Source organism: Acomys minous, assembly GCF_964271855.1.
Source record: "Acomys minous genome assembly, chromosome: 13".
Classification (NCBI taxonomy): Eukaryota; Metazoa; Chordata; class Mammalia; order Rodentia; family Muridae; genus Acomys; species Acomys minous.
The window spans coordinates 6,336,390-6,363,814 of record NC_140495.1 but is presented as its reverse complement, the minus strand read 5'-3'; the positions used below and the strand labels follow the sequence as shown (position 1 = coordinate 6,363,814).

At 39.9% G+C, this 27,425-nt stretch overlaps 1 protein-coding gene across 1 annotated transcript in view; it reads right to left on the bottom strand.

Moving 5' to 3' along the window:
- The window catches only part of ZCWPW2 (zinc finger CW-type and PWWP domain containing 2), a 103,719-nt gene that overhangs the window by 50,752 nt on the left and 25,542 nt on the right, over positions 1 to 27,425 (bottom strand). Inside the window, exons 3-4 of the mRNA XM_084754930.1 lie at positions 19,794 to 19,953; positions 1,316 to 1,430 (exon numbers count right to left, since the gene is read on the bottom strand). Of these exons, the coding sequence (XP_084611056.1) occupies positions 1,316 to 1,430; positions 19,794 to 19,953 (275 nt within the window). The remainder of the gene's footprint in view (positions 1 to 1,315; positions 1,431 to 19,793; positions 19,954 to 27,425) is intronic.

Sequence of the window (27,425 nt, the reverse complement as noted above, 5' to 3'; positions counted from 1 at the left end):
TACAACAAATCAATCACATAGTGCATGGTATAACAGGGAAAAGGGTGAGTTCTGAGTGGGCAGAAGGTAAGAGCAAAGTGCACCTCTACCCAATCTTTGTGAACCCAAGGCTGCTCTAAATGTGAAAGTCTATTTTAGGAAAACATGAGTGACTCTGGGGGAAAGTAGAACTAGGCAAATCCACTCCAAACGCAGAGCACAGGGCTGAGCAGCAGCAGTTCGGGGGAGTGTTTGCCTCGCGAGTGTGGGGCTCCCGGAGGCTATGGTTATCAAGCACAGCCTTTACAGTCACTCATGTGAGATTATGACTGTCTCATGAAATAACTATAACAAATTCAAATATATTTTAAAATACTTTGTACAGTGATCACAGTAATTTCATATCCCACACAGCTTTCTGTCTATTACCTTAAGTTCGAAAACAGGGTCCTTTATGCAAAGATCTGGCCTCCAACTGGTGAAGCTTCTCCTCTATTGGAAAAGTTCCATGTATATTCTCAGTAAATTTGTATAGGAAGCCTTTTATTTGAGAAAAAGCTTATAAATCTATCCACCGAAGTTTATCTTTTAGAGTTGTCCAATTGGCAAGAAGGAGAGGAAAGCACAAATGTCAAGCGTTGCCGCTCTGGCCACCATCCGACCCGAGGAGACACTGACTCCTGCAGTTATGTATGAAGGAAAATATTTTTAATTTAAAAAACTGTGAGTTTGGGAGGTGGTTCAGCTAGTCAAGCCCTTGCCTTTGACCTGAGTGATCCCCCAGGACCCTCCTCAAAGAATGAATTAACTGATCCTTAACATCCCCCTGGACCTCCACAAGAACACCATGGTATGTCCACAATAGACAATGAAAACTGAATAAAACAATTTTAAAACAGTGAGTATATAGCTCACCCCTGCTTTGAATTTATTTCACAATCAAGCATTTTGAAAACATTGTATTTTCAAAAACAAGACAAGATAATACAAAAGCCAGCATATCCATGTAAAACTATTATACGAGGAATACATTTTGAATCTACGGTTCCTAATTTTTTAATTTTATATTTTGAAGTATTGGTCTGTGCTCTCTAAGAGTGAATGAAATACCAGAAAACAGTAATCACAATGTCTGTGTTTCACCCGAGTCTAGCCACTAAGAGTCATTTCAGAGGACGATATATATGCTATTCACTTGGAAATTCTTTTACAATGAACAGAATCCATATTTGTGTATGAAGAAAAGACACAGATTTTTAAATGTGCAAACATATTTTAGAAGACACACATCCAGGAGTTCTGGTTTGAAAGGTAAAGAAGAAGAGAGTTCACATACCCCGCTTTGCTAGGCAGCACACTTGCAGTCTTTGCTCAGGAGAACACCCGTAGAGCCGGTACGCCTCCTCAAGGGCACTTTTATACCACCTCTTTTTACTTGTACATTCTTCTGTCTATAGAAATGCATAAATTCAGACAATGAATGCTTACTTTTAAATGTTAATTTTGTTTTAGAACCTGTACTTGATTTAACACTCTCTGGAACTAAGTCTAATTTGAGCACTGTGTAATATATCACTTAGGCTTTGGTATCTGGCTATTATTTTATTGTTTAAAATGTAGCAGTGTTGTAAGAATGTTGCAAGTTTATTAAGATGATATGATGCATCTCATATGCTCCCAGGGTAAGCAAGCGTCAACATGAGTACATCTGAGTGGGGTAACACTAACTTCACTTTATATGTGACAGAGAATGTCACTAAAGTGGTAGAAAATGGCAAGGAAATCCCTTAAGTATAAAAACATTAATTCTACTGGCATTTAGTTTGCAGGTTGTGGTAGACCTGCGTGCATGTGCATGCACACGCACATTTTTAAGCTTGCTGTACTCTAGCCTCTCCATGTACACCACGGAGTCACAGCAGCATTCTAATATGGCACGGCACATTTTCTAGACGTTTAAAAAACTCAACCAAAGAATGTAAGTTAAAAAGATATCAATTATCTAACACAGCAATTTTTCCAAAGTTTTTTAATTACTAAGAAGGTTCTTATGTCTTTAAATGTTATCATTTATAAAATTCATGACATGATTTTATTCTTTAAATGCCGCCAAAGGGAGTATGGATATTTATTTTACTGACACATATTAATTGCCTATGCATAAAGATTTTAAGCTTGTCTTAGATAAAAGGGATAATGCAGTATTTACACAAAGTTTTCAACTTATATAAAACTCCCTCTCAAGTCACAGGATGAAACTGTGCACAAAGCCTTTTTCAAATGTCATACTATTCTTGTAGTCCCCAAATTAATATCAACTGTTTGCCCCAACGATACCCAATACTGTCATTCAGTGATTTGTTACAGACTGATGTACATCATAGATACATGTGCCCAAGACCGTCACCACCTATAAACGAAGGTCCACGAAGACAGAGAATCTTTATCTTTGTGTCTTTCTTGGGGCCACTGGTCTGATACCTCATTGAGTGTTGTGAAATTCAGATAATGCCTCTTAACTGTGGCTCTGGACAATCACTGGCACATAATTAAAGCAGTAAAAGAAGACAATCAAATAAAATACTTTCATATACATAATATGTAAATTTCATTCATTTGGTAAGTTATTTCTCAGTTTAGAAAAATGAAAATGTAGGCAATTCAATTTGTTAACTGTAATCTTTAAAGTTATATTTATGTATTTTATGTGTGTGTGCCACACCGTGTGTGTGGAGGCTAAAGGACAAGGTGAGGGGCCTGGTTCTCTCCTGCCACCATGTGACTTCTGGGGACCGAACTCCAGTCATCGGGCTTGGAGACAAGCATCTTTACTCATTGAACCATCTTGCTGGCCTTCACATTGCAAATGCTAAGTTAAGACTATCTGAGTGGTCATGGTAAACACACAACTTTAAGGAGGTGGAAGCAGGTGGATCTGTGAGTTCAAAGTCAGTCTGGTGCATATAGTAAGCTTTAGGCCAGCCACGGCTACAGAGAGAATGTGTGTGTGTGTGTTAGTTTTTTTGCAGTTAAGATACCTCTGCAGCACTAATGTTATCATGATGTTAAGAAGCTGTACACAGAAGAAAATTTCCTCATAAAACCGAACAGATGCTCTATACCTATAAAGAAACAGCTGGGACTGTTAGTGACAATGAGCTACAGGGAGGTAAGGGAACTGGAGAGCTGTGGCTCTGTCCAGGCTTCTTCAAGAACTTACAGTAGACACAGGACACCTAGTGGTTGAACAAATTAACACTTTTAAAGGCGCTCAATAACTGAGCCTCAACTTTATGAAGAAATTTTAATACCAGAATTAGGCTCAGCTATGTACTATGGGGTTTTTGTTGTTTTGTTTGTTTATTTGTTTGTTTAATCAAGAAGTGACTGGTTCAAGCTCTGGGGTTCCAAAAGTGCTATTCTTCTCGCCTGAACCTTTCTCACGATCACAACCATGACTGATGCCTTTTCTATTCTTCTACAAACACAGTATGCATTTATTTACACGCCTTGAAAAAGTATAGGCATTTATTTTACATTTATATCAATAAATACATATGTCTTATTTTTCCAACTTCTAATTGTGCAGTTTATTGACTGATTCAACATAATGCAGCCCCCTACTGGGGATCTACTGGTGAGTAGACAAAGCTCCCATCTGGTCTGTTGTGAGAAGGAACACTCCAGCACACGCTTGTGAGATAAGGAAAGACTGCACGGCAGGAGGGAGTTGGAATGTTTCTGGAGCAGACATCTTCTAAGGTAGAATATGGACAGATACTCAATATGCATCACAGAACCCAGGGTGGCTGAGAGACAAGCATGAAGCAAAGAGTGTCAGGAAATTACTAAGGGCCTGAGGGCCAGGAAGCCAGTAGATGTGCTTGGTTACCACACAGCGTGAGACAGGTGCCACTGCAGAGCTCTGGTGGCAGTATTCCTTTGTTTCAGTGCATATCACCCCGTCTTTCCTTTTGAGAGGTGGTCTCACTACACACCTCAGGCTAACCACAACTTGCCATCCCCCTGTCTCACTCTGAGCACTGGAATTACATATACCAGCATACCTGGCTTGGTTCAATGGCCTCAAACAATCATTCTTACTACTCTGATGAGCACAGGCTATGCAGAGATAAGTGTAGCTATGGACCAGCTACTTAGCAGGCTATTTCAGCAGCCCAGCTGGGCAACCACAGTGATGTGGACCAAGGAAGCACTTTTGAGTCATGTTACTCTAGTAACATTAGTAACAAACCACTTTAACTGTTAGTGTTTTTATCATTACTACCCAGTATATTTTACAGGCTAATACCATTACCCTTAAGTTTCATTTCCCCACAAATACAAGGTTGTGTGTCTATTGAGGTTTTGTTAAAATTAACATCTTCAGAGTTAAATCTTCCACACCAAAAAGTGGATTCTGTTTTCCATCTTCTTGTACTTATTTTCTGTCTTTTCAGAATAATTTTGAAGTTTTACTTAGTGGCATGAAACACTGCATCTCACACTTACACCAGGGCATTTAATAGAACTTGGTGTTATTAAAAATGAACATCATAATTCTTATTTTCAAACTGGTCACTAGATAGAACTGAATTCTCCCATCTTAAGTAGTTTTTTTATTGTTTGTTATAGCTTTGTTTAGAACAGGTTTTCTATTTGGACTCCACTGCTCTTCTAGACACACAGCCATGTTAAAAGCATTATTTTGGAGCTGGAGAGATGGTTCAGTGGTTCAGAGCACTGGTGTTCCTCAAGAGGACCCAGGTTCAATTTCCAGTACTCATAAGGTGACTCACAACTGTAGCTCCAGTTCCTATACACAGAAAGCACAAATTTTAAAATATTATTTTGCTTTTTCCTTTGCTATCTGTGCAATTTCACTTCTCTTTTGGCTAATTACATGAACAACTAGAATGCAACAATATTAAATATTAGAATGTCCCAATTTCCTATACAAATGACCAGTTTCTCCTCCAGTTAAAACACTCAGTCAGGTAAGTTCATGTGCTTTATAATACATTAATTTAATCATTCTGTAGAGGACTTCATTAAAACTTTGTTTGTTTGTAACCATCCTTGAAAATAGCTCTCAGCAGCACTGTTACAATCATTCACTTGGAATCTTCTGGATTGTCAAGAGAGGCCCAGGGTCCCACTAAACAGATTCATTCCTTGTTCCTAGTCAATGCTCACCAGGAATGAACAAACAACACGCATGAATGTACTGCAGCGGCAGCATCAGGATTCATTTAATTTTCAAAAGACTAATATCAGTAGTGCGGCGGCAGAGCCTTTGACTCCAGCACCGGAGAGGCGGAGACAGGTGGATCTCTATGCGTTCCAGATCTGCACAGCAAGCTCCAGCCCCCCAGGGCAACCCTGCTGAGAGATGGGGTGGGGACGGCTATAGCTAGAGTAGGCCACCGGACCCTTCTGTAACTCTCAAAAAATAAAATGCCTTACAATTACCCTTGCAAAAAAAAAATTCACTCATATGTTCAAGAAAATACAAAATTTCTTTTCAAATCAGCCCTTGTACTTCACACACAAGAGACGCAGCCCAGAATGCCGGCGGCTCCCTAGTACCCAGACCTCTCTTCTCCCTAAATTTCCCAAATCCTCTGGTGTTAAAATGAAATAGAAGGGAAGCCAAAGAAAATGTTTTTGCTGGTTTGCTATTATTGAATGTTATAGTTGGTACTTTGTAGGCTTGAAGAAAATTTAATTTTCAAGGTGTTTTATTTATTTTTGCGATTAATTAATTACACTGCTTCTACCTTCCTTTTCCTCTCTCCAAACCCTCTCATGTAACCCCCTTTGCTCTCTTTAAAAGTCTTATCTTTTTATCTTTATTGTAAATGTGACAAAAATATTAAAACAAAACAAAAAGTCTGCAGAAAAAATATGAAGTTTGTTTTGTGTTGCCCAACTAGTCCTGGGGATGGGGCTTACCTTGGAGGTGTGGCTGATACACCCAATGATACTCCATTGGAAAAAACTAATTTTCCCTTTGACAGAAGGTATCAATTACAAATAACATTTTGGTTAGTAGTAGAATCATATGTCTACTTCCTCCTCTCAGTGCTGGGATTCATCTGGCTGAACCTGTGGTCTGAGGAATGCTGCCAGTCTCTGTGAGTTCAGATAGGTGCCAATCCTATTAAGGCTAGAAGACACTGTTCCCTTGGCTCAACACCTACGGCTTTTGGAATCTTTCTGCCTCCTCTTCCACCTAGATTCCTGAGCCTTGGATGGGAGGCAGGAGGGTTGGAGGGTTGGATGAAAATATCCCATGTAGGGCTGAGTACTCCAAAGTCTTTCACTCTTTACACACTGTCCAGTTGTGGGTCTCTGTGTTAATTCTCATCTACTGTGAGAAGTTTCCCTGATGAGGGTACAGCAGTGTGTGTAGCAATACGTCATTAGGAGTCATTTTGTTGCTTTGTCCCTTTAACAGAATAATAATATTAGGACTTACCCTACGCCCATGACCTATCTAGCCTCAGATTCTTCGTCACTTCAGCAGTGTCAGGTGTGGGTTCCATCGGATAGATGAGGCCTTAAGTCCCATTAAAAAGTTGTTGGTTATTCCGTAACATTTGCGCCACTGATGCACTAGTAGTATCTCGCAGGCAGGTTACTGTGGTAGGTCGCAGAGTTTGCAGCAAGATGATGTTAATGATTACCTTTCTCCCACAGTAGTCTGCAAAGCACCTTCTAGCACCATGAATACTAGTCAATTGAGGTGCAGCTTCTAGTTAGGATTAGCTTGACTTTGTGTTTGATAACAAATAAAAGTTGTTTGCAAGAATTTTTATTGTGAGTATTTTGTATCATATTAGGGTTTTTTTTTTGTTTGTTTGTTTGGGTGGCTTATTTGTTTATAGTTGCTGCTGTTTTGGTTTCGTTTGTTGTCTTGTGAGTCTGTCTTGTATATCTGGGTGTAGCTCCCTTTTAGCAGCTGCTGTAAACACATATCCCATTGCTATTTTCCCACATCATTCTATTTGAATAGCATGGGACTCTGTCAACTTCTGCACCGTTATCTCTAAGCACAGTCAGAGTCCTGGCAGCTTCATCTCTTCTCAGCTGTGATTAGCAGAAACCCTCCCTCTGCACAGGTCTCTCAGGAGAAAGCTGGCCAACAGTGCACGGTGTCACTCAGGCTCTTGGGTATATGCATCATATGTCGAAACAAACAACCCTTGAACTTCGCATGAGGTAAAGGAAAAAAATCTTTCTTTTTTCCTATATGGGTAAAGAAAGGGTGTAGGGAAACTTCCAGAGCATAGAAACATTTGTATGTTGAATGTCAATTTTTATTGACTTATTTAAATTAAGCTACATTTGGACAATTCCCTTTGTACGTTCTGCACAAACTCTCTCTCGCTCCCTCCTCTCCCCCTCCCTTGCCTTCCCCTCCCCTCCCCTCTGCACACCTCTCTCTCTCTCTCTCTCTCTCTCTCTCTCTCTCTCTCTCTCTCTCTCTCTCTCTCTCTCTCTCAGAGGGGGGAGTGGTAGATAGATATACACATGGTGTCTGGGCATGTACTTGACAGTATACGTGCATCTGTGCCAGCGCAGAAGCCAGAGGAGGAGAATGGCTTTCCTGTTCTATCAGTCTCCACCTTATTCCCCAGAGACAGAGTCTCACGCTGAACCGGAGCTTGCTTGTTCTGGGCTAGGCTGACGAGCCAACAAGCTCCAGTAATCTTCCTATATCAGACGCCTACAGTCCTGGGATTACAGGCCACCCCAGTCAGGCCTGGATTGTTCACAGCTGCTAAAATCAAACTCAAGTCATCATTCTTGCACAGCAAGCATACTCAGCCACAGAGCCATCTTCCTGGCTGTGTGTGTGTGTGTGTGTGTGTGTGTGTACACTTTTGTGCCTTACTTTGTAATGTATAAATACTATTTATGTCCTTAGCTTAGAGTCCTAAAATCTTACATAGTTTACTAAAACCTGGCTGTATGTAATAATGTTTACTTTCAAACTAAATTTTCTTCATATCAACAGAAAAATTAAAAAAGATTTATTTACTTATATTTTATGTCTACACCTATTACACGCCTGCCAACATGTATGTGAGTAAGACACATGCGTGCCAGGTGCATATGGAGGCTAGAAGGGGATATTAGGTGCTCTAGATGGGAGTTACAGACAATCAGGAACCACTGTGTGGGTCTTAGGAATTGAACCTGTGTTCTCTGTAAGGCAACACACTTTGTCTGAGAAAACTCCTAGCTGTGCTGAAATTTTACATTTATAAGTCACTGTTCCATGTCATCTTGTTTCAGTCAGGTGCTTCTGGCCATCTCACAAGGCTTAAGAAGCTGAATGTCTCCTGTTGGTGATGTTTAACACACTGAATATGATTTTTGCTATTGTTTTACGCTGACATGAAGGGAGCGATGGCATTATGTGTCTGTCTGCCCGGGATGGGTGGTGGTGGTTATGGGGAGAACCTTTCAGTCTGGCACACACTCACATTTCTGTTGCCTTGTGTCTTAAAGATCTTTTGTTCACCAAAGAATTAATCACAGTGTGATGACCTGGAGTTAGAAGAAGACAAACCTTACACCTCAGGCTTGGCTGCCACAGAAGTGTTACCTTGCTTTTGCTAAATCATACCAATTTGTGACATGTTTCACCCAACTAGGATGGGAAATTTGATGTGTCGTTTTGAGGCCATGCTATATGTACATCAACTGAAAGGACGTGTGTAGCCTTGCAAAGCCACAGCAGATCATTATCTCATCCCAGCATGGCAACATGAATTCACAGCCCAGATGACTTTCCGCCATATCTGGACACAGCACAGGTCCAGTACCTTTGTGCCATGGGCTCCGCTCCCTAAGTCATTGTGCTATGTTCTGCTACTCGCCCATAGCACTGGCAGGACAGACTTCTGTCCTCTTTCAAGTAGAGAGCATGTGCTCTATTGCTGCCCCAGTCTGACCTTTCGAGGACTCTGGCCTCTCTAGTAATTTGTCACCCTGCACACCTGTAAGAAACTCAGGTGAAGAAAATGGGAAAGCCCCGAGGTTTGACTCGAGAAACAGAAAATTCCTCTGTATTGGAAGACAAAAAGCCTAGTTACTTTGTGGGATGAAAGAAGAGAAAATACAGGCCCACAGCAAGAACTATTGCTGAGCAGCAGCAGCAGCGCTGGCTAGGGAAGAGTGCTGTGCTCCTGGGGTAGAGGCATTCTCTCGTAATGGTTGGGTGGGTTCTCCTTCCCCTCTTAGGTCCCCTAGAATACTTGGATTTATATTCTATGGCTGTCTCCTAAATCTTCTCTATTGCACTTGTAAATGAGTGACAGGTATCCTTTCCTTATTTTTTTTTACTGTGTATCATGTCTGCTAATTTAAGTCTCATGAGGGCCCTGACTTCGTGTTTTATTCAGTGCCACATCTTTAGGAATTTTAAGTACGAGAGTTCAGTAAATACTGAGTATTGTAAAGACATATTTTGTTAAATGTGGCATTGGTAAACCCAGCCCAGACCCTGAAGGTGAAATAAAAGATAAAAAACCAAAATAACACCATCAAAATCTAGTTAAATTGTGTCTTCTATTAAAAGTAAAGTAAGACCCTCTGAACAGGATGCCCATCTGGCCCAATGATAACATTACTTCTACATAACACAGAATCTCATTTTTATATGCACTGCAGATCTATGGAGTACTTTATGGATCACTGATTTACCTCAAGGTCTATACTTTAGTAGCATTTATTTTAAAGTTCTATTTATGTGTATGAATGTAAGTAAGTCTACATGTAAGACCAAACGTGGTCCTTGTGCCTGCAGAGATCAGAACAGTGTATCAGATCTCCTAAAACTGGAGTTATAGATGGCTCTGAGCCACCATGTGGGTGCTGAAAACTGAAGCCAGGTCCTCTGCTAGAGCAGCAAGTGCTCTTACCCACTGAGCCAAAAATTTGGAAATCTAAAATCATATTAGAAGCTGTTTTACTTATCATCCTAAATTTACCAAAACAACTTTAAATACTGACCATAACTGTGTTCATTATGAATGCCTTGTTTGTTGCCTTGTGAATGCTAGGCAAGTGCTCTACCACTGAACAAAGGTATCTTAACACCTTTGTTTTTGTTTTTGTTTTGTTTTGTTTTGTTCTGTTTTTTGAGACAAGGTCTCATCAAGTTGCCTGGGGTGGCCTCAAACTCACTCTGCAGTCTAGGCTCAGTCTATCCTCCTGCCCTTGCCTCCATAGTGGTTAAGATTATAGGTGTATTAACTCACCTGGCCTCAAAAATGATTTTCTGTTATTTCTTTTTTATTATAGATTTAGAAACATACAGATATCAGCCCTAGACTTCATAACCTAAAGAAATAAAAGTGATTCTTGGAAGGCCTCACCAATAAATATTTGAGAACATTATTATTATAAGATGTTGCTCACCCTGGAAAGTAATGGCATTCTGCTACTCACTTCCCCAAAGCTGCAGCATTGCTCACTGATGCAACCATGTGCTACCCTGAGGCACTGCTCCACTTTACTGAAATGTCCATTCTTTTCTTCTGCCAGACAGACTGTTCGCACTTAAAGCAATTCGGTAGAAAGTTAATACAAAGGTACCCTGTCTTCCTTAATGGATCTTTACCACAGCAGTGAGGCCTCTGGACAATAGGAGCATTCTTGCTCCTCAGAAGCAAAGGAGAACACAGTTATATTACCTCACCTCTTGTGCACAGGAGCCACACCACCAGACTCCTTAGCTTTCTGTGATGCTTTCTTCTGTAACCTGCCATCTTTAACAGGTCATTTCATATAACCAAGGCTTCATTGTGTAGAACGTTTACTTAAGTTACTGAATGCTTCAAACAACTGTTGCTTGTAAAATGTAGCTTACTTGTTTCTTGGTCTACACACAAACAGAACTTCTACTAATTCTGAGTAGGATTTAAAAATCAAACCAATTTATGTTTTTCACTTTCCATACCACTGGTAAGTATGAGTCAGTTGATAAAAACACCCAGTCTCATTTACTGTGATATTTTATATAAGGCTGAGTACTAGAAGATAGATAAAAACAAAATTAAAAAATTTGCATTTCCATTATGTGGCTTGAAATACTGAAAATTACACATCAGGAGAACGAACTTCCCTGCTGGGTGCTCCCTGCAATACTGGGGTGGGGGTGGGGAAATCAAGCTCCCTGCTGGGTGCTCCCTGCAATACTGGGGTGGGGGTGGGGAAATCAAGCTCCCTGCTGGGTGCTTCCTGCAATACTGGGGTAGGGGTGGGGAATCCAAGCTCCCTGCTGGGTGCTCCCTGCAATACTGGGGTGGGGGTGGGGGAAACCAAGCTCCTTGCTGGGTGCTCCCTGCTACATTAGAAGTGGGGATATAGGAGTAGTAAGGTAAGTAGTTTAAGATAAAATGACCCTAATAGATCAGAAAAACTACTGAGTTTAAGTTTTTCAATAATATAGACCATACATTTACACAGTATTCTGAAAACCTTTAGATTATTCATATCAAGATTAAATTGACAATTGCTAAATGCTATGGTTCTTTGCTCTTAAGAAACCTCATCTGAAACTACAGGTTGGTCATCTAGAGTGACATGTTCCAGAAAACAGGTTTTAGACCAATGTGTGACTGCCATTTGTGTAACCGACTTGGAAGCAGGGACATGAGGGGCAAAGGGAGAGGCCCCAGATGCACAGTAGGGAGAGACTCAGACACCACCTAAGGGACGTCCATGCTCAGAAGGGCAAGGAGTCTGTTGTTTCAATTTGCCTAACAAAGTTGCCAGGCTTCTTTAGCACCGTGGCCTCATAAACCCATCCACAGTTCTTTGAAGTAAATACAATAAACAGCACACATTCATAAACCCTGCTTGTCTGATTCCATTTCATACAGAGAAAACATCTTAAAATGGAGATGATCTGTTATAAGATGGTTCTTGAGAGTTACTGAGAAAGGGATATCCAAACTGGCGAAAAGCACATATTTGTGGACGGCTCCCCAGGGAGCAGGTTTAGGAATATGAATGTCAGGGAGATTTACAGTGGAACGTGGTATATAGAAAATGTGGAAAACAACTATGAAAAAAGACAACAAACAAACCATAGTGTCAGAACTCCGGTATCTGTATTAATAATGGCAACTTACTGCTAATATTTTCAAATCAGTGAAAAGCAGCCCAGGTTCATGGTGACGAACTGGTGCTGAGAGGAAGGAGAAGCCTCTCATAAGTGAGTGCCCTGGAAAAGCTCTTAGCCAAGCTGACTAAATTAAAAGCAACAGACAAGAAGGCCATTCTGGGTTTTGCAGTTGGCAGAGAGAGTTCATTATGAGTTCCCTATGCTTATGAAGACTAGCAGATAACTCAATGCAAATTTGAAGCATGCTGACATAGAATCTGAAAACTTGGAGTTTGTAGCCATACACACGGCTGAGGCCTGGCTGTGCTGCATGACTTAGGTAAGGTAGGGAACTTGAGCCTTGGCTATCTTAACAGTGAGTCAGGGTCACAAGAGAAGACCACTGAGCCTCTGCAGTCCCAGAAAATGAGACAGGAACTCTGTTCACATCAGGGAGAGGTTGGCTGAGTGCATATTTCACTTATAAGGGAGTTCCATTGTTTAAAGGGCCTATTACTATTTTTTAATTTACTAACCTATCTACAGCTTATGTAGTTTTGCCAAGCACTATCCTAAACACTTCACAAATGACTCATTTAATGAGTCCCTCCTAAGCTTGTGAGGGATGCAATATTACACTTCAGAGATAAGGAGGCTGAGTTTACAACTTGCCATGTCTGCATAGCTATTAAAGACAGAGCTGGGATTAGCAGGCAGCTCAGCTCTAAGGTGATGGTGGCTCCCTGGGAACAGCTCTGTTGCCTTAAAGAGTTCTAAAGAGCTCCTAGCACGCACTGGGAAAGATAAGTGGTGTTGAAAATTATAAGATACATCATAAGTGCCATGAGGTACTTTCCAAATCAGGACACTTTCATATTGCTAGGAAAAATGTTTCTAGGGCTATTAATCAGTAGTTTAAATTTTAACCATTGGGCTGCACATTAAATTCAGCTAAATTGATAAATTTTATGTTATGTATATGCTAACACAATTTTAAAGGGAATTTTAATACAAGTCAACCTTAGTGTGCACATTTTAAAGTATGCAATACACTCAGATTTCAAGTTGTAATATTTTTATTTTACAAAATTGAATTAAGCCCATAGCAAGAAAGCAATGATAAAGATTGCTATGCAAACTGATGTTTTAGCACTAATAGTATATTAATGAATGAAGCAGAAATAAAATCAGCACTGGGCCAGAAGGTAAATTATTATTTTAATTTTAGACTTTTAAATTTTTATGTGTACAAGTGTTGTCCTGCATCTATCTGGTGCTGCACACAAGTGACTATGGTCCCCGGGGGTCAGAATAGGGTGTTGGATCCCCTGGAAGTGGCATGCTAAAAGTCAAGCCTGGATTCTCTGGGTTCAGTTGGGTACAATGAATGCTCTCAACTGCTGAGCATCTCTTCACGCACTCTAATAGAGCATACGTAAGGCAGGGTTTGGCTAAACGGCAGCTCTCTCCTGCCGCTGCAGACAGGTGCTCTAACTGGTAGGATGCTGAGGAGAACTGGGAGACGTGGAGAGGGTGAAACGAATCCTGAAAACAGGTGTGTGCTCATTTGTTCTGAGCCTTTAAAGAGTAAGAGGTGGCCCAATGTGTCTAAAACAGCAGTGGAAATTTGGTGACAAAGTCAGTTAATCACAGAATGCAGAGACAGGACATGTTCTCTGCTCTAAACACAGAGTCAACTAACATGGGCCGATGAATTCATGGATATATGCCAATCCTTTGATGGACTATACTTCAAAAAAGAAAACACAGACATGTAGTAAAGAAAAGAAAATGAGAATGACATTAATATATCCAACTGTAAACTCGGGGTTATGTGAGTTTGGAGTTTCAAACTCATAGCAGGCACACTTCCCTGATAGAAGAGTGTACCAATTAGTTAGTTTACAATCTTCCCTAATTTAAGAAGCCTAGATGGCAGCCTCAGTGAAGGTGGTCTCACTTTACTAACATGGCAACTTCGTGACCCTGATACATTGGGAAGCTGGCCACCTGCTGCATCCTTTATAAACTGAATGAAGTTGCTCATCTTGTTTGGATTTGGACTTTTAATGCAATACAAGTTCACAGCTTTCAAAATTCATAAGAGATAAAGTAGAAAATTTATTTACACAGTGGACTCAGTACATATAAATATGAGTGAGTCAGAAAAACTGAATATAAAAAAAGAAACTGACTTCTTTCCATCACAAAGAACATGAGAGACAACAATCCCTGTCCCCTCACAAACTCCAAAAGTCCTTGAGGAAGGCACTGCAGATGGCGGCACCCTTCATTCAACACAGAGTCAGACTGTGGAGTCTCTAATTCACCTCCTGGCTCCAACAGTTCCTAGCCCTCCTGTGTACACTACATTAGGAATGGGATGCAGCTATGGCCTCAAAGAAGAGCATCAGCGCCATGTCTCTCCACTTTCAATAAAGGATATTTCCCACTACTTGTTCCTTCTATCTTTACAGAACCTCCTCCCATACATATGGGGTTCTATGGAAAGACTATATGCAATTTAACTTCACATTTAACTTGACATTAAAGGAATAGCTGACATTTATTGACAGTCTAACACAGTTCTCTCAAGAATTCTGACTGCTCATCAACACCTCTGGTCCTTCTAAGGAGCATACTGAGCAGCAAGTGAGGAAGGGTGAGCTGGCCAAAGAACAACCGTCATTCAGCATGTACACTGAAATTAAAAGGTGAACAATTTCCTCGCTGAAGGGCAAATGTGGCCAAATATTCAACAATAAAACCACTGCTTATACATGTGTGGATTGGCAGAGTGCACAAAGAGAGAAGAAAGGGAGCTCGGATGCAGACATCTCCCACTGTCACTTAGCACCTGACTGACCTTGTAGGCACAGTCGGAACCTTAGTTTTATGTACCAAGTGTATCAAGAAGTGAGGGTGTGTGCCCTCAGGAGGTTGTTGAGAGACTGCATAGAGAAAATAGATGCACCAATACCAACCTTGGTATACACAGTCTGTCTGTCTGTCTCTCTCTCTCTCTCTCTCTCTCTCTCTCTCTCTCTCATTATTAAAATTATCATAGCACATGTTACCACCAGAACACTTGTGGGAGATCATGTCACAGAAGACCATATCACAGAACATGCTATGTTTAATGTTTCAATTGTTTCTTGGTAGTTTCAGATCATTTACAGAAGAATTCCTACTTGATAAATTATTGTATACTAACAAGTTATATTTATAGGCAGGGAAATTAGAAGAAAATGATCAGTCATTTAGTCAAACTCTAAGAGGTTACAGGAATGGCCTTCAGAAAGCTGTATTATCACTGGTGAACCTCTCGTGTTACTCAGGGAACTTGATACTATAAATGCCTTTATGTCCCACGTACTGCATCATCTGTTGTGTGTTGATAGGGAGCTTTAGCTTAATGTACTCAGTCAGGACCCTGGCCAAGGAGGGAGCAAAACAACCCCTCTAACACAGCCAGTCACTACCAGAAAAAAAAGTAATTATGAGTTCTGTTCCCACACTCAAGGATCCCAATGCACTCTCTGACTTCTGTAGGCACTCACACACATATACCACAAATAAAAGTAATAAAAAATAATTTTTAAAACAATTCTAGGGACTGGAGAGATGACCCAGAGGTTAAAATCACTTGCTACTCTTACAAAGGACTTGAGTTTTGTTCCCAGAATCTCTACTGGGTGGCTCAAAATTTCCTGTAACCTCAACTTCAGGGAATCCTATGCCTTCTTCCAGCCTTTTAGGTACTGGAATTGTATGCACATACCCACACATAAGCACACACATACACACGAATAAAAATAAAACAGATCTTTAAAATAATCCTTTAAAAGATTAAAATAATGAAAGGCAGAAGCCAGGAATATGCTCATAAACAATACTGATGGTTACTGTCTTCTGATGCTGTTACAAACAACACTGTTTTAATGATTTCCCTTTCAGGTTGTTCATAGTTAGTATATGGTCATGCAACTGACATTTGGACGTTGACTTTGTGTCCTGCACTTTGCTTAATTCATTAATTTGTGTGTGTGTGTGTGTGTGTGTGTGTGTGTGTGTGTGTGTGTGTGTGTGTGTGTGTATTCCTTGGGAATACGTAAGAACTTCATGCTCTGTGAACAGAGATGATTTCCCTTGCTCCTTTCCAATTTGGATGTTTGTTCTTCCTTTCATAGTGAAGAGTAGGTTAGCTAGAGCTGGCAAAACAGAGACCTTGCATCTTGTTACTGCCCTTGCAGGAAAAGCCTCCAGCCTGTGATCAGGGAGTATGATGCTGACCTCAGGGTTTTACACAAGACGTCACTATGGGACCCAGCCTCCCTCTATTCTTAATCATGAAGGGTGTGAAACCTTGTCAAATACTTTTTCTCCAACCGAAATTATGTTTTCCTTCATCCTGTTATTTCTGTACACTGCCCTGACTGACTCTCATTTGTAGATACATCTTTGCATCCTGGGATACATCCTATTTGGGTATAATGAATAATTCTGGCAACTGTTCCCTATCAACACTGATGAAACGAATCTGAGCAAGCTAATAGCAAACCATATTGCACAGGATGCAGATGCATACTGCTACGCCATCCATCCTGTTTAATGCTGTATGTATCTTTTTAGCTATTTTCTTTGTGAGTAACACAGAAATTATATTTAAAACTCTGAATGGCTCAGACATTAAGGGCACCTGTTGCTTTTCCACAAAGCCTAGGTTCAGTTCCCAGTACCCACATCATAGCTCACAACCATCCTCAATTCCAGTTCCTGGGTTTCCAGGAGCCTCTTCTGGCCTCCATGGGCACAAGGTACCCATACTGTGCCCTTATATACATGCAGACAAACATTCATAAACATTAATAACGAGAAATAAATGTTTTAAACCTGAGTCCAATAATACAGAAATTTTATTTTACAACAGCCTATCTTTGGCAGTACGGGAAAGCTTCAGCCCAACACTTCTTTCCAATCCTTCCAGTTCTTGAGCGTATAAAATGACATTTTTATTTTAGTCTATGATATAAGCTAATTATTTTATGTCAATTAGTCTCTTGTGCACATAAAAATGTGAATAAAAGCTATAATGACACTTGACTCTAAAATATTTTAAGGTGTTAACCTCAAATCAGGTAGCATATGAAAAGTAGTTACAAAACATTGTTACAATGCTAGTTTTAACATTCTCTCGTGTACTTATCTTTATTGATATTTTTATTATTCCTTCACTAGGCTCCAAGGCACTGACTAGGGTCCTTCCAATTCACCCTACCGGTTCCTGTGAGTACTTCATGCAGGACAGACTTCATGGCAATGAGCTCTCTCCGCTTCACTATGTGGGAATGTCTTGACTTATGTCAATTCTGAGGGACAGTTTTGTCAGACATGGCTTCTTATTGACATTTTTTCTTTGACTCATTTGACTATATCATAGCATGCTGTGTTGGACCAGGGTAGGTTCTGACAGGAAGCTGTGGCTACTCTTAGTAAGAACACGCATACGGAAGGAGCTCCATCTTCCTGCTTTATCCAGCTTCTCCTCGCCACTGTCTGGTTTGATCGTCTCCTTCCCGCCACTGTGTGTTCATCCTACTTTAGTTTTCTGGACACTCATATAGACGGCGTCCATCATAGTCACATAGTTTTGGACCACTATTTTTCAGATGCTCTTTGTTCCCATTGCTCTAGTCCTTCTGAAACTCTACTGACCTAACGATGTCACAAAAGTCCCTTAGACTCTCTTTTCCTTTCTTTCATCATTTTTTGGTTTTTAGACCTCAAATCTCTTTAAGCTTGTTAATTTTTTTCTTTTACTGATTTTTGAAATCTGCTTCTAGCTCCCTAAAATAATCTTTTCATTTGGTTACTGAATTTGTCTGCTTCAGGAGTTCCTTTTTGGGCAGGAGGCATAACTCATTGGTAGACTACTTTGCCAGAAAGTTTGAGACTTAGGGTTCAACCAGCATCATCATGTACACATGTATATGCACAAACACGTACGTGTACGAGCGCGCGCGCGCACACACACACACACACACACACACACAGAATTTTGGTGTTTACTTCTAAGTTTTCTATTTTCTTACTGATATTTCCATATGACATTGCATAGATTCTTCATATCCCTTTAGTTCTGTAAGCGTCCTCAGGCAGTTGCTTTATAGCCTTTGTCTCTTGCGTCTGTCATCAGATCTTTCTTTGGGACACTTTGATTATTTCTCTTTAGATGGGCCACAGGTCCTTGTTTCTTTACAGTCTTATGAATTTTCACTGCAATCTGGACATCTAACAACAACAATGTGGTAACTCTAGGAACCAGATCCTCCCCTTTTAGTTGTAGTAGCTGTAGGCTTGCAATAACTAGCAGGGGAAGACAGACTGCCCAGAGACACAGCTGTGCCCTCCCTTTGGCTGGTAGACTGTCGGGACAATGCGCCTATGCTGGAGGAAGAGAGAAAAGAGTGAAGGCCGGGGCCAGCCGCAGATGGGCTTGCATTCCAGGAAGCAAATTCACAAGTCCAGGTTCTGACAACTTAAATTAACACATGCACATTTCCTGGCTTTTGTTTTGTCTTTTCTATAAAATTGTAACGAGGAGAGAAACTAGAAATCTCCCTCCTTAATTTGGCCAAACTATAAATAAATTCATTTATTTTATTAATCTGGCCCCTGATTTCCTCTAGGAAACAGTGAGTCTATGAATGTAAGTGCCCCTTTCCTTTACCTCCAGGCCCTCTAGGCCTGAGCATGCCATTCAGTGTACATGGCAATTTCCTACTTTCCCTGTATATGCACTTACTCTCGAGAATTTTAGTGTTCTTATTAGATACCCAAACACAGAAAAAATGTACAGGTACATAGAAAGAAATAGGAAAGCTAAGGGCAGATGCAGACCCTAAATAACAGGCTGCTCCTTAAGAACAGGCCCAGCTCACCTGTCCTCTCCAGCTTGAGATGCCAATCTATTAATTAATTATAATGTGTGAATTAGTTTAATAAGAGTAAAAAGACACCAAAGGAATTAGTGTATAAAATACTCTGCTTGAAATTTGAAAAGCTTGCTGTTTCCATAATTAATTTCCTGTGGCTGATGCTAAAACTTAAAGTGTCAGGAGAATTTAAAAAATGACAAGATCAGATAGTTTAGTTTTACAGTTAAGCTTAGGTATGTAGGGGTTAAGACATTTTTAGGTCTGATAGATGTTTTAAGTTGATAGAAACTAGATATGATAAATATTGACTTACATTCAGAATTTTAGACTCACCAAGATAAAAAAGATGTTTTCTTCAAGATTGCCAAACACAAATAGCCAAACACTGTGAACGTAACATTTATATGATTCCTGGTTGTTTCATTGCTCTTCTTGCTGTATGTAGTTTATTATATATGTATAATAATATAAATGTATATGTCAAAAAAAATTTTAAGCTAAAAAAATTTTCAAAAGTGCATTCTTTAGTTGGTTTTTTATTACACTGCCATTGAAAGAGAAAAGCTTCTAAATTCTAGTTCATATCCACAATTTTTTGGGAAAAAATCATGTTAAATTTAAAATCATACTATGCATTATTTTGTTTATATAATTCCAAATGTAAATAATTATGTTTTAAAATCTTAGATAAAAATTGACAATAAGTAAAAGAAACTACAGAGAGCATAAAGCTTTGATGTTATTGTACCTACCTTTAATGTGAGGCTAAAGTGTCCAACGAATGCTGCGCTCATCCATGCTCTGGAGTGTGGCTCACCCAGAAACTCTATGTAATACTTTTCCACATTTCCATCCTGGTCATAGGTCACATATTTCCCTTTGAAAGGATCAGGGCAAAGTATTCCTGGCCAACTTTCAACAACAACAAAAAAGTTAAAATCATTTTCATTCTTTAAAAAAAAAGAAGCCACTAACACATCTGTCACAATCAAATATTGAACTTATTTCTTTGAACTTTAATGACAAGTTTATTCCTACTTATACCTTTCAAAGATAATAAACAAGTAATAAATTATATCTTTGAAACAGTAAAATGTTTTGATATTGTCACAGACAGGAAAAAAAGAATTCTAAGAGAAATGATATCCAGAAACTATATGACACCACCGATAGGCAAAAAAGGGAAAAGAGATATTAAATTCTCTGCAAAGTTAAATTAACTCTAGCCAAGAAGAATGATTCATTGCTAAAATGTTAACCACTGACATGGCTTCTGCCAAAGCGAGAGAAAGCTGTGTAGATGGACAGGAAGGAAGAAAAAGAAGAAAGAAGGAAAGACAGGCAGATGATAGATACCTACTATAGACAGTGGAGAGATGAGGACACACAGATGACGGCCATGTTAGACACACATAGACGGTAACTTATTGGTAAATGATAGATTTTTAGATAATCAATTACAGAGAGCTAGAAAGCAGTAAGAGCTTAAAGATAAGTGACAGGTGATAGATTATAGCTAGATGATAGATACATATCTATAGGCAAATAGATAACAGATAGACTGATAAGTGATAGGCAGAAAAATAGCTCATAGCTCCAACAGCGATGACACTGCACACTACAGAAGAGGCAGCCCCTCCATTCTAAGCTGTTCCTTCCTCTCTCTCTGATACACTCACAAGTCACTGATTGGCAAAAAAATCCTCATAATTCTAAGGAAACTTTTATTTTAAAATATTTAAAAATATGGTTAGATGCTGGAGAGATGACTCAGTAGTTAAGAGCACAGGCTGCTCTTCCAGAGCATCCGGGTTCAGTTCCACATGGCAACTCACAACTGTCTGCGACTCCAGTTTCAGAGATCTGATACCCTTGTCTGGTCTCCACAGGCACAAGGCCCAAACATAAAATAAATTTTAAATTTTAAAAAGATACTTTATTGTGACAGAAACCTCTATAGAATTCATTTTCCCCTTTGAACATTCAGTTCCCACTTACATAGCTTTTTATTTTTCTATTTTCTGCCTAATTTTGATTTTTCTTTTAATTATTAGTTTTAATTATAGATATGAGTGTGTCGTGGGGCATAAGAGCAGTATGTACTTTTAATTGGGAAGCCATCTCTCCAGCCCCTGATCTTTCTTTCCATATCAGCAGCTGAAAGCTCAGGTCCATGACAACACTGCTAAGCAAAAACTGGAAGCAATATCCCATATGGAGTCCAAATGGGAAATTAGAGAGCAAGTCCTGAAAACCTGATGACATGAGAAAGCCCGCTCTGCTCTATTTATTTGATTTATTACATTCTATATTAAAAGGAAAGCTGAAAACTAAAAGACTTACAGGCCACAATCATCTTTAAAATGTCCTGATTATGGATATAAATGGAAACAAATTTAAGGCCCTTAATCCAAGCACTCACAAGGCAGAGGCAGACAGAGCTCTGTGAGGTGGAGGCCAGCTTGGTCTACATCCAGTTCCAAGCTGGCCTGGCTACATAGTGAGATCATGTCTCAAACAAACAAACAAATTTAACACCAAGAAAACTGGAGTTTTTAAAAAATTATTTTAAAAATAATTTCAAATTTTTATTTAATGCTACAGTAGAAAATGAAGCAGAATATGACAGGCATTTTTAAACAGGCATTTTAGTCCTGATTTGGACTCTGGGATAGGAGCTTGGTGTCCTGGGCAAGCTAACGGGCAAGAGGTGCCAGAGCATTTTGTGGCACGTACCATCACCACTAACTTCCCACCAACCTGAGGAGGTAGGAAATTGTTGTCTCCTTTATTAAAGCAAGAAAACCAGGTTTTACAGACAGAACTCTCAAGAAGATTTTGTTGTTACAGTTGTTGTTGTTGTGTGTAGGGTGTGAATGTGTCTAATATGATCACCAGGTAGGAGAAAGAGAACTGCACCCAGCTTCTCCAGATCCCCTGCTTCCATGACAAATCTGAGGCTGCAACACAGTCCAAAGGCAAAGTTACTACAATATATAAAAGCCTTTCTCCACTACTTATTTAAACAGTGCCAAATGCTGCTTAAAGTGGAGCCTGGAGCAAGCATGCGCTTCCAGGTCCTAACCCTGAGCAGGAGGCAGAGAAGTTTGTTTCAGTATGGCTACCTTTTGCTTTCAGATAAAGCAGCACACTAATCACTGCCATATGTCCTATTTGTCCTATGTACTAAGTCAACACTTTCTTACATAGTTAACATCTTAGAACACTGCACCTCTAAAATTTAAATGATTATTTTGTATTCAAGTGGCAAAATGTAAATTTTTGAAATGCTGTGTTAGAATCCAAACCATTTCTTTATCCATAACAAAAATTTTTTTCACGCAAACTTAATTTTCTTCTCCTCTAGCCTCAGATGATCCTCTTGCCTAATCCTCTAGAGTGCTGGGTTGCAGGTGTCCAGCGTGCCCAGTGTAAATTGAGTTTTAAATATTTTACCAACACTGCCACCACTCTGGAAATAAAACAGGAAGAAAGGACAGAAATCAAGTGAGGCTCTGGTGGTAAAGAACCCTGGTAGAACTCTGACAACAGTTTATAGCTCAAGATCTACTATCTATCTACCTAACCCCTATCTAACACTGCAGTGCTAAAACCCACACGCCTGTCCGGTTCTGTGCAGCCAGCACTGGACAGTGGGAGAGCTAAAGTCATTCAGGAGACCCACATGCTCACTTGAGCCTGCACGTAACGGTTTCTGACGGTGTCTAGCTCTTGCTATGGTCCCTCATGTGTCATAAAATGTGTGGTTTATACATTTTTATTTTTTGAGAAATTAAAGTCTGTCATTATCACAGGGCTTAACTGTGTCCTACCAAACCGAAATGTCGAAAACCTAAATTCCTGTATCCCAGAAGGTGACTGTACTTATAGAAAAGATCTTTAAAGATATAACTAAGCGAGTTGACATGGTGCAGTGTGTACGTACCCTCTGCATTCGGGAAGTGGAGGCAGGAGGATCACGAGTCCAGGGCCAGCTGAACTACACGAGAGCCTGTCTCAAAACATAGCAACAGCCTCCAAGGAACTCAGCTCAACCTGAGCGCATCAGGACAGGCTCTACGCTCAGGAGAACCTGTCCCGTGGGAAGAGATCAGGACACAGATACGCAGAGGGTAGAGCGTGTGAAGATATGGCAAGAAGGTGGCCATTTGTACGTCAAGGACAGAGCCTTGGAAGAACTTAGCCATGTGATACCTTGATCTCGGGACTTGAGCTTGAGGAAAAGGACATGTGCATTACGTAAGCCAGCTCCTGTGTGCCATTTTGTTACGGCAACCCTAGGAAGCTCACGTGACTGTATATGTAAATAACTGGTGAGCTGAAAACAGGGATGACTTAAAACGTCTCCCCTTTGTTTAGCAAGAGGCCATGGGTGTGCCTTTTACAGGGTCATACGTGTATCATGTGCCAGAATGCGGAAGAAAATTAACTGTGACACCAAGAGACGAAGCCTACACTCTTGAAAACTGTTTTTAATTATATAAAAAATTAAATAAGCATTTTTAGAGATACATCCATTTCTCTCTTACCTTTTTGAGTCAACTCCTTTGAGCAACAGTAACTCTAAGTACTGGCAAAATGGAGTTTCTGCTCTTCAGAGCTGACTGTAAAGCCTCAGGGTAATAAACACCCAGCAGGCAGGGCTCCTGCTAAGAATCTCTGTGGCCAGCAGCTGTCTTTCCAGTGCAGAATCTAGAGCAGTGCTAATTAAGATCCGATGTTTGCCGTCTCTTGTGGGTTAGTTCTATCTTTACATTTTACTATTTGTAATTTATCTTGTTATTATCATTCTATACATTTGTGCCATCAAATAAACAATGCAAGTAGATTTCAGTTTCTTAATTTGAAATTTAAATGTGTGCTCACTTAGCTCATACAGAGGAACAGAAATGATACACAGTCAAATGCATTCTGTTCTCTGAAGAAGGGGAGATGCAGCTGTTATTTTCAGGCCTGTTGATGGCAGTAATCACAAACTAAAGATAATTTAGGGACTAGATTAAAACATATTTCATGTGAAATTTTAAGTCCTTTACTTAAGTTACTAACTCCTAAACTTTTTGTTTTTCAGATATATTGAAGGATAAAAACACATTCATTTCTTGAATTACAATGACTAAAACTTCAAATTTCCCATTTGGGAATTGCTTTTAAATGCATTTTCAACTCTGTTTTCAAAATGTTTGCTAAAATTATGAGAATTTCAGTAAATATTCATATTACATGTTTCTTAAAATGCTGGATCTTATATAATCAATTAATGTTTCTGTTAATTACTAATGTGACAGAATAATAATTTTTACAATATGGTCACATTTGATTCCCAGAAAAGCTCTCATTTAAAAAAGGACACAAGGTGGGCACTGTGGAACACGCCTGTAATCTCAGCACTAGGGGAGGCAGAGGCAGGAGAATTGCTGTGGGTTCAAAGCAAGCCTGGTCTACAAAGCAAGTCCAGGTCAGCCAAGGTTACACAGAGAAACCCTGCTTCAAGAAAAAGAAAGAAAAAAATAGGATCACAGCGGTCACGTATTTGTTAAGACAGTTAGTGTATGAGTTTGCTAGAACTATTATAACAAGATATCACAAACCTAATGGATAAAGCAAGAGAAATGTGCTTTCTGCTGCTTCTGTAGGCTGGTGAAGCAAGAGCAGAGCATGGCGGTTTCTTCCCTCTAGTTTCTCTCCTACGCTAGTAGGTACCACCTTTCTACTGTGTTTTCAGTCTCTCTGTTCTGCATGTGCATCCCCACATCCCTGTCTTACAACAGCAGCTAGATTGGATTAAAGAATAACCTAACAAGTCTCATTTATAATTAATCACTTCTTTAGAGGCCCTACATCCAATGGTCACATTCTAAGGTATTAGGAATTATGCAACATTCAACATAATTCAGCATAAAATAGTGAGAAAGCAAGAGCCTGACTCTGCATGCTGGCTGGAAGGCCGACTGCACGTGCGTGCATGTCACAGCCCTCTTTATGACTGATCCTTTATGGTCTTCATAGAGAAAAAGATCATAAGCCAATATACTCAAGTTTTGTAGCATAAAAGCTTACAAAACTAGTAAGGGGTTCTGAAAGGTGACACCCTCTCAGAATCCTGTAAATTTTCCTCAGAGCAAACGCAGCAGCACTACACTTGCCACATAACACGCATGCTAAAGCTTGGTGATAAGCTCCTATATACACACCAACATAGGATCAGTAACTACAATGCCCTGTGAGGCCTGGACAGTGTTGGCATCTGTGAGAGGAAAAGAGGGTGATGGCAGTAGCACGGAGGTCGTCTGACACAGCTGAGAAATGAGGGCGCCGAATGGTGGCACGCTTCACTGGAGAGTCCCCCAGGCTGAACTGAGCAACTGGCTAAACCACAGCGGGGCAATCAGAAGATGTTAGAGCACTGAGGATCCCTGGGAACATTAAAACCTAACTGATCATTTCCAGGAAAAAGTTAACTCTGTTTGAAAATAAAATAACTGCTGGGGGTAAAATAAAGTCAGAGAGGGTAGGATCAATAAGAGCAAAGAACATGGTTGGTTGCTAGATTAGAGTCTTCCCCTGTGGGACTCCAGGGATGCACAGAGCTGGCCTAACCGAGAAAAGGAAATTCATAGTTCTGGAAAAGGTGACAGAACAGCTATGAAGCAAGGCAAAACAAAAAGTGCATGTAAAACAGTAGGAACCAATCCGGTGCTCTCCAGGGGGCAGGAAGAAGAAATCCACTGCTTCCCTCATCACACCCTGGAGTCCAGTAGCCACAGGAGAAGAGAAGAGATCCATGTCTGGGGGCAGTAGGCAGTTACTGAAAGCAAGGAGCAGCCACAAATTAGGGCCCTGGAGACTCTAGAGACTGGGAGGCTGGATAGCTGATCAGTTTCAGTAGGAAGGCGCTGCAGCTGTGCAGAGGCCTGTGTGGTAGGCTTTCGCCCTGTGCCAGGCACAATCACTGCTCTGCAGGACTCCTCGGGCCCCAGGCCTGGGCTGTAGGGTAGGACTGAGAACAAGCGCTTAGATCAGGCCAGGCAGCCCACACAGCACATCATTTACTTCCCCAGCCTCCTCCCTCCCCACAGGGGCAAGAGACGCTAATACTAACTTAATATGGTAAAAATAGCTTGAGACAGAAATACCAAAAGATGAAAGCTTGCCACAGAGGAATGGTTTTGAGAGTATTCCCAAAATCTTATTAGATTGTACTCAAGAGTTCAAGTTGAACTAACAGAAATAAATAAAATAATATCGATATAGTGAGTGAGTGTATGTGTGTGTGTGTGTGTGTGTGTGTGTGTGTGTGTGTGTGTTACAAAAAATTTAAAACAAGTGATTAAAGATTTGGAAAAAGTAAACTAAATGAAAAAAATTTTTTTTGGTTTTTCGAGACAGGGTCTCTGTGTTAGCCTTGGCTGTCCTGGACTCGCTTTGTAGACCAGGCTGGCCTCGAACTCACAATGATCCACCTGTCTCTGCCTCCCAAGTGCTGGGATTAAAGGGGTGCGCCACTACACTCGGCTATGAAAATATTTTTAAAACTTCAAAAATGAATGCTATACTGGAATGAACAAAAAGCAACTGGTACCTTCAGGAAAACAAAATATGTAAAGAAAAATATTTAACTTTTTAAAGGGCCAAATGATGAAAACAGTTTAAGAAAAAAAATAATAAATTACCTAAGTAATATAGACTCCTAAAGTAAAAAATCAAAGCCATGATATAACAGTACAATTGCCTTTAAGTCAAGAAAGTTTAACTGAAATCTAAGACTTATACACTGAAGGTACATAGTATATAGTTAGAAAAATTCATCCCAGAATGCAAAACTTTAAAATATAATAAATTATTTAAATTTAATGAAAAACATTTTAGCATCTATGAAATAATTAAGATTCTCAATATCACTTAGAAACATAATTACAAATAACATTTCAATGAAGAATTAGCAACTACTTCAAGATGAATGATAAAATACAATGCATGTTTATCACAGTTTTTAGAAAAATTGTAGCTTTGTTTAAATTAAAAGGAAAAAATAAGAGATGAAATAAATTACCTAACTCCCCATTTAAGAAACCAGAAAAATGAATACAATTCAGAAGACAGATAGCACCAGAGAGCAGCAATTAAGGGACGAGTGGCATGGCTCAGTAGGGAAAGGCACTGGTCACCAAGCCTGATGACATGAGTTCATCCTCAGGGCCCACATGCTGGAATGAAGATCTCACTCTGGAGACTATACCTGTCAAAACAGAGTGTAAACCTAGGGTGAACCCTCATGCACACTATCAACTGCACAGATAACTAGGAAGTATCAATGTAGGTTCACTAATTATAACAAATCACATGGTGTGTGGTAGAACAGA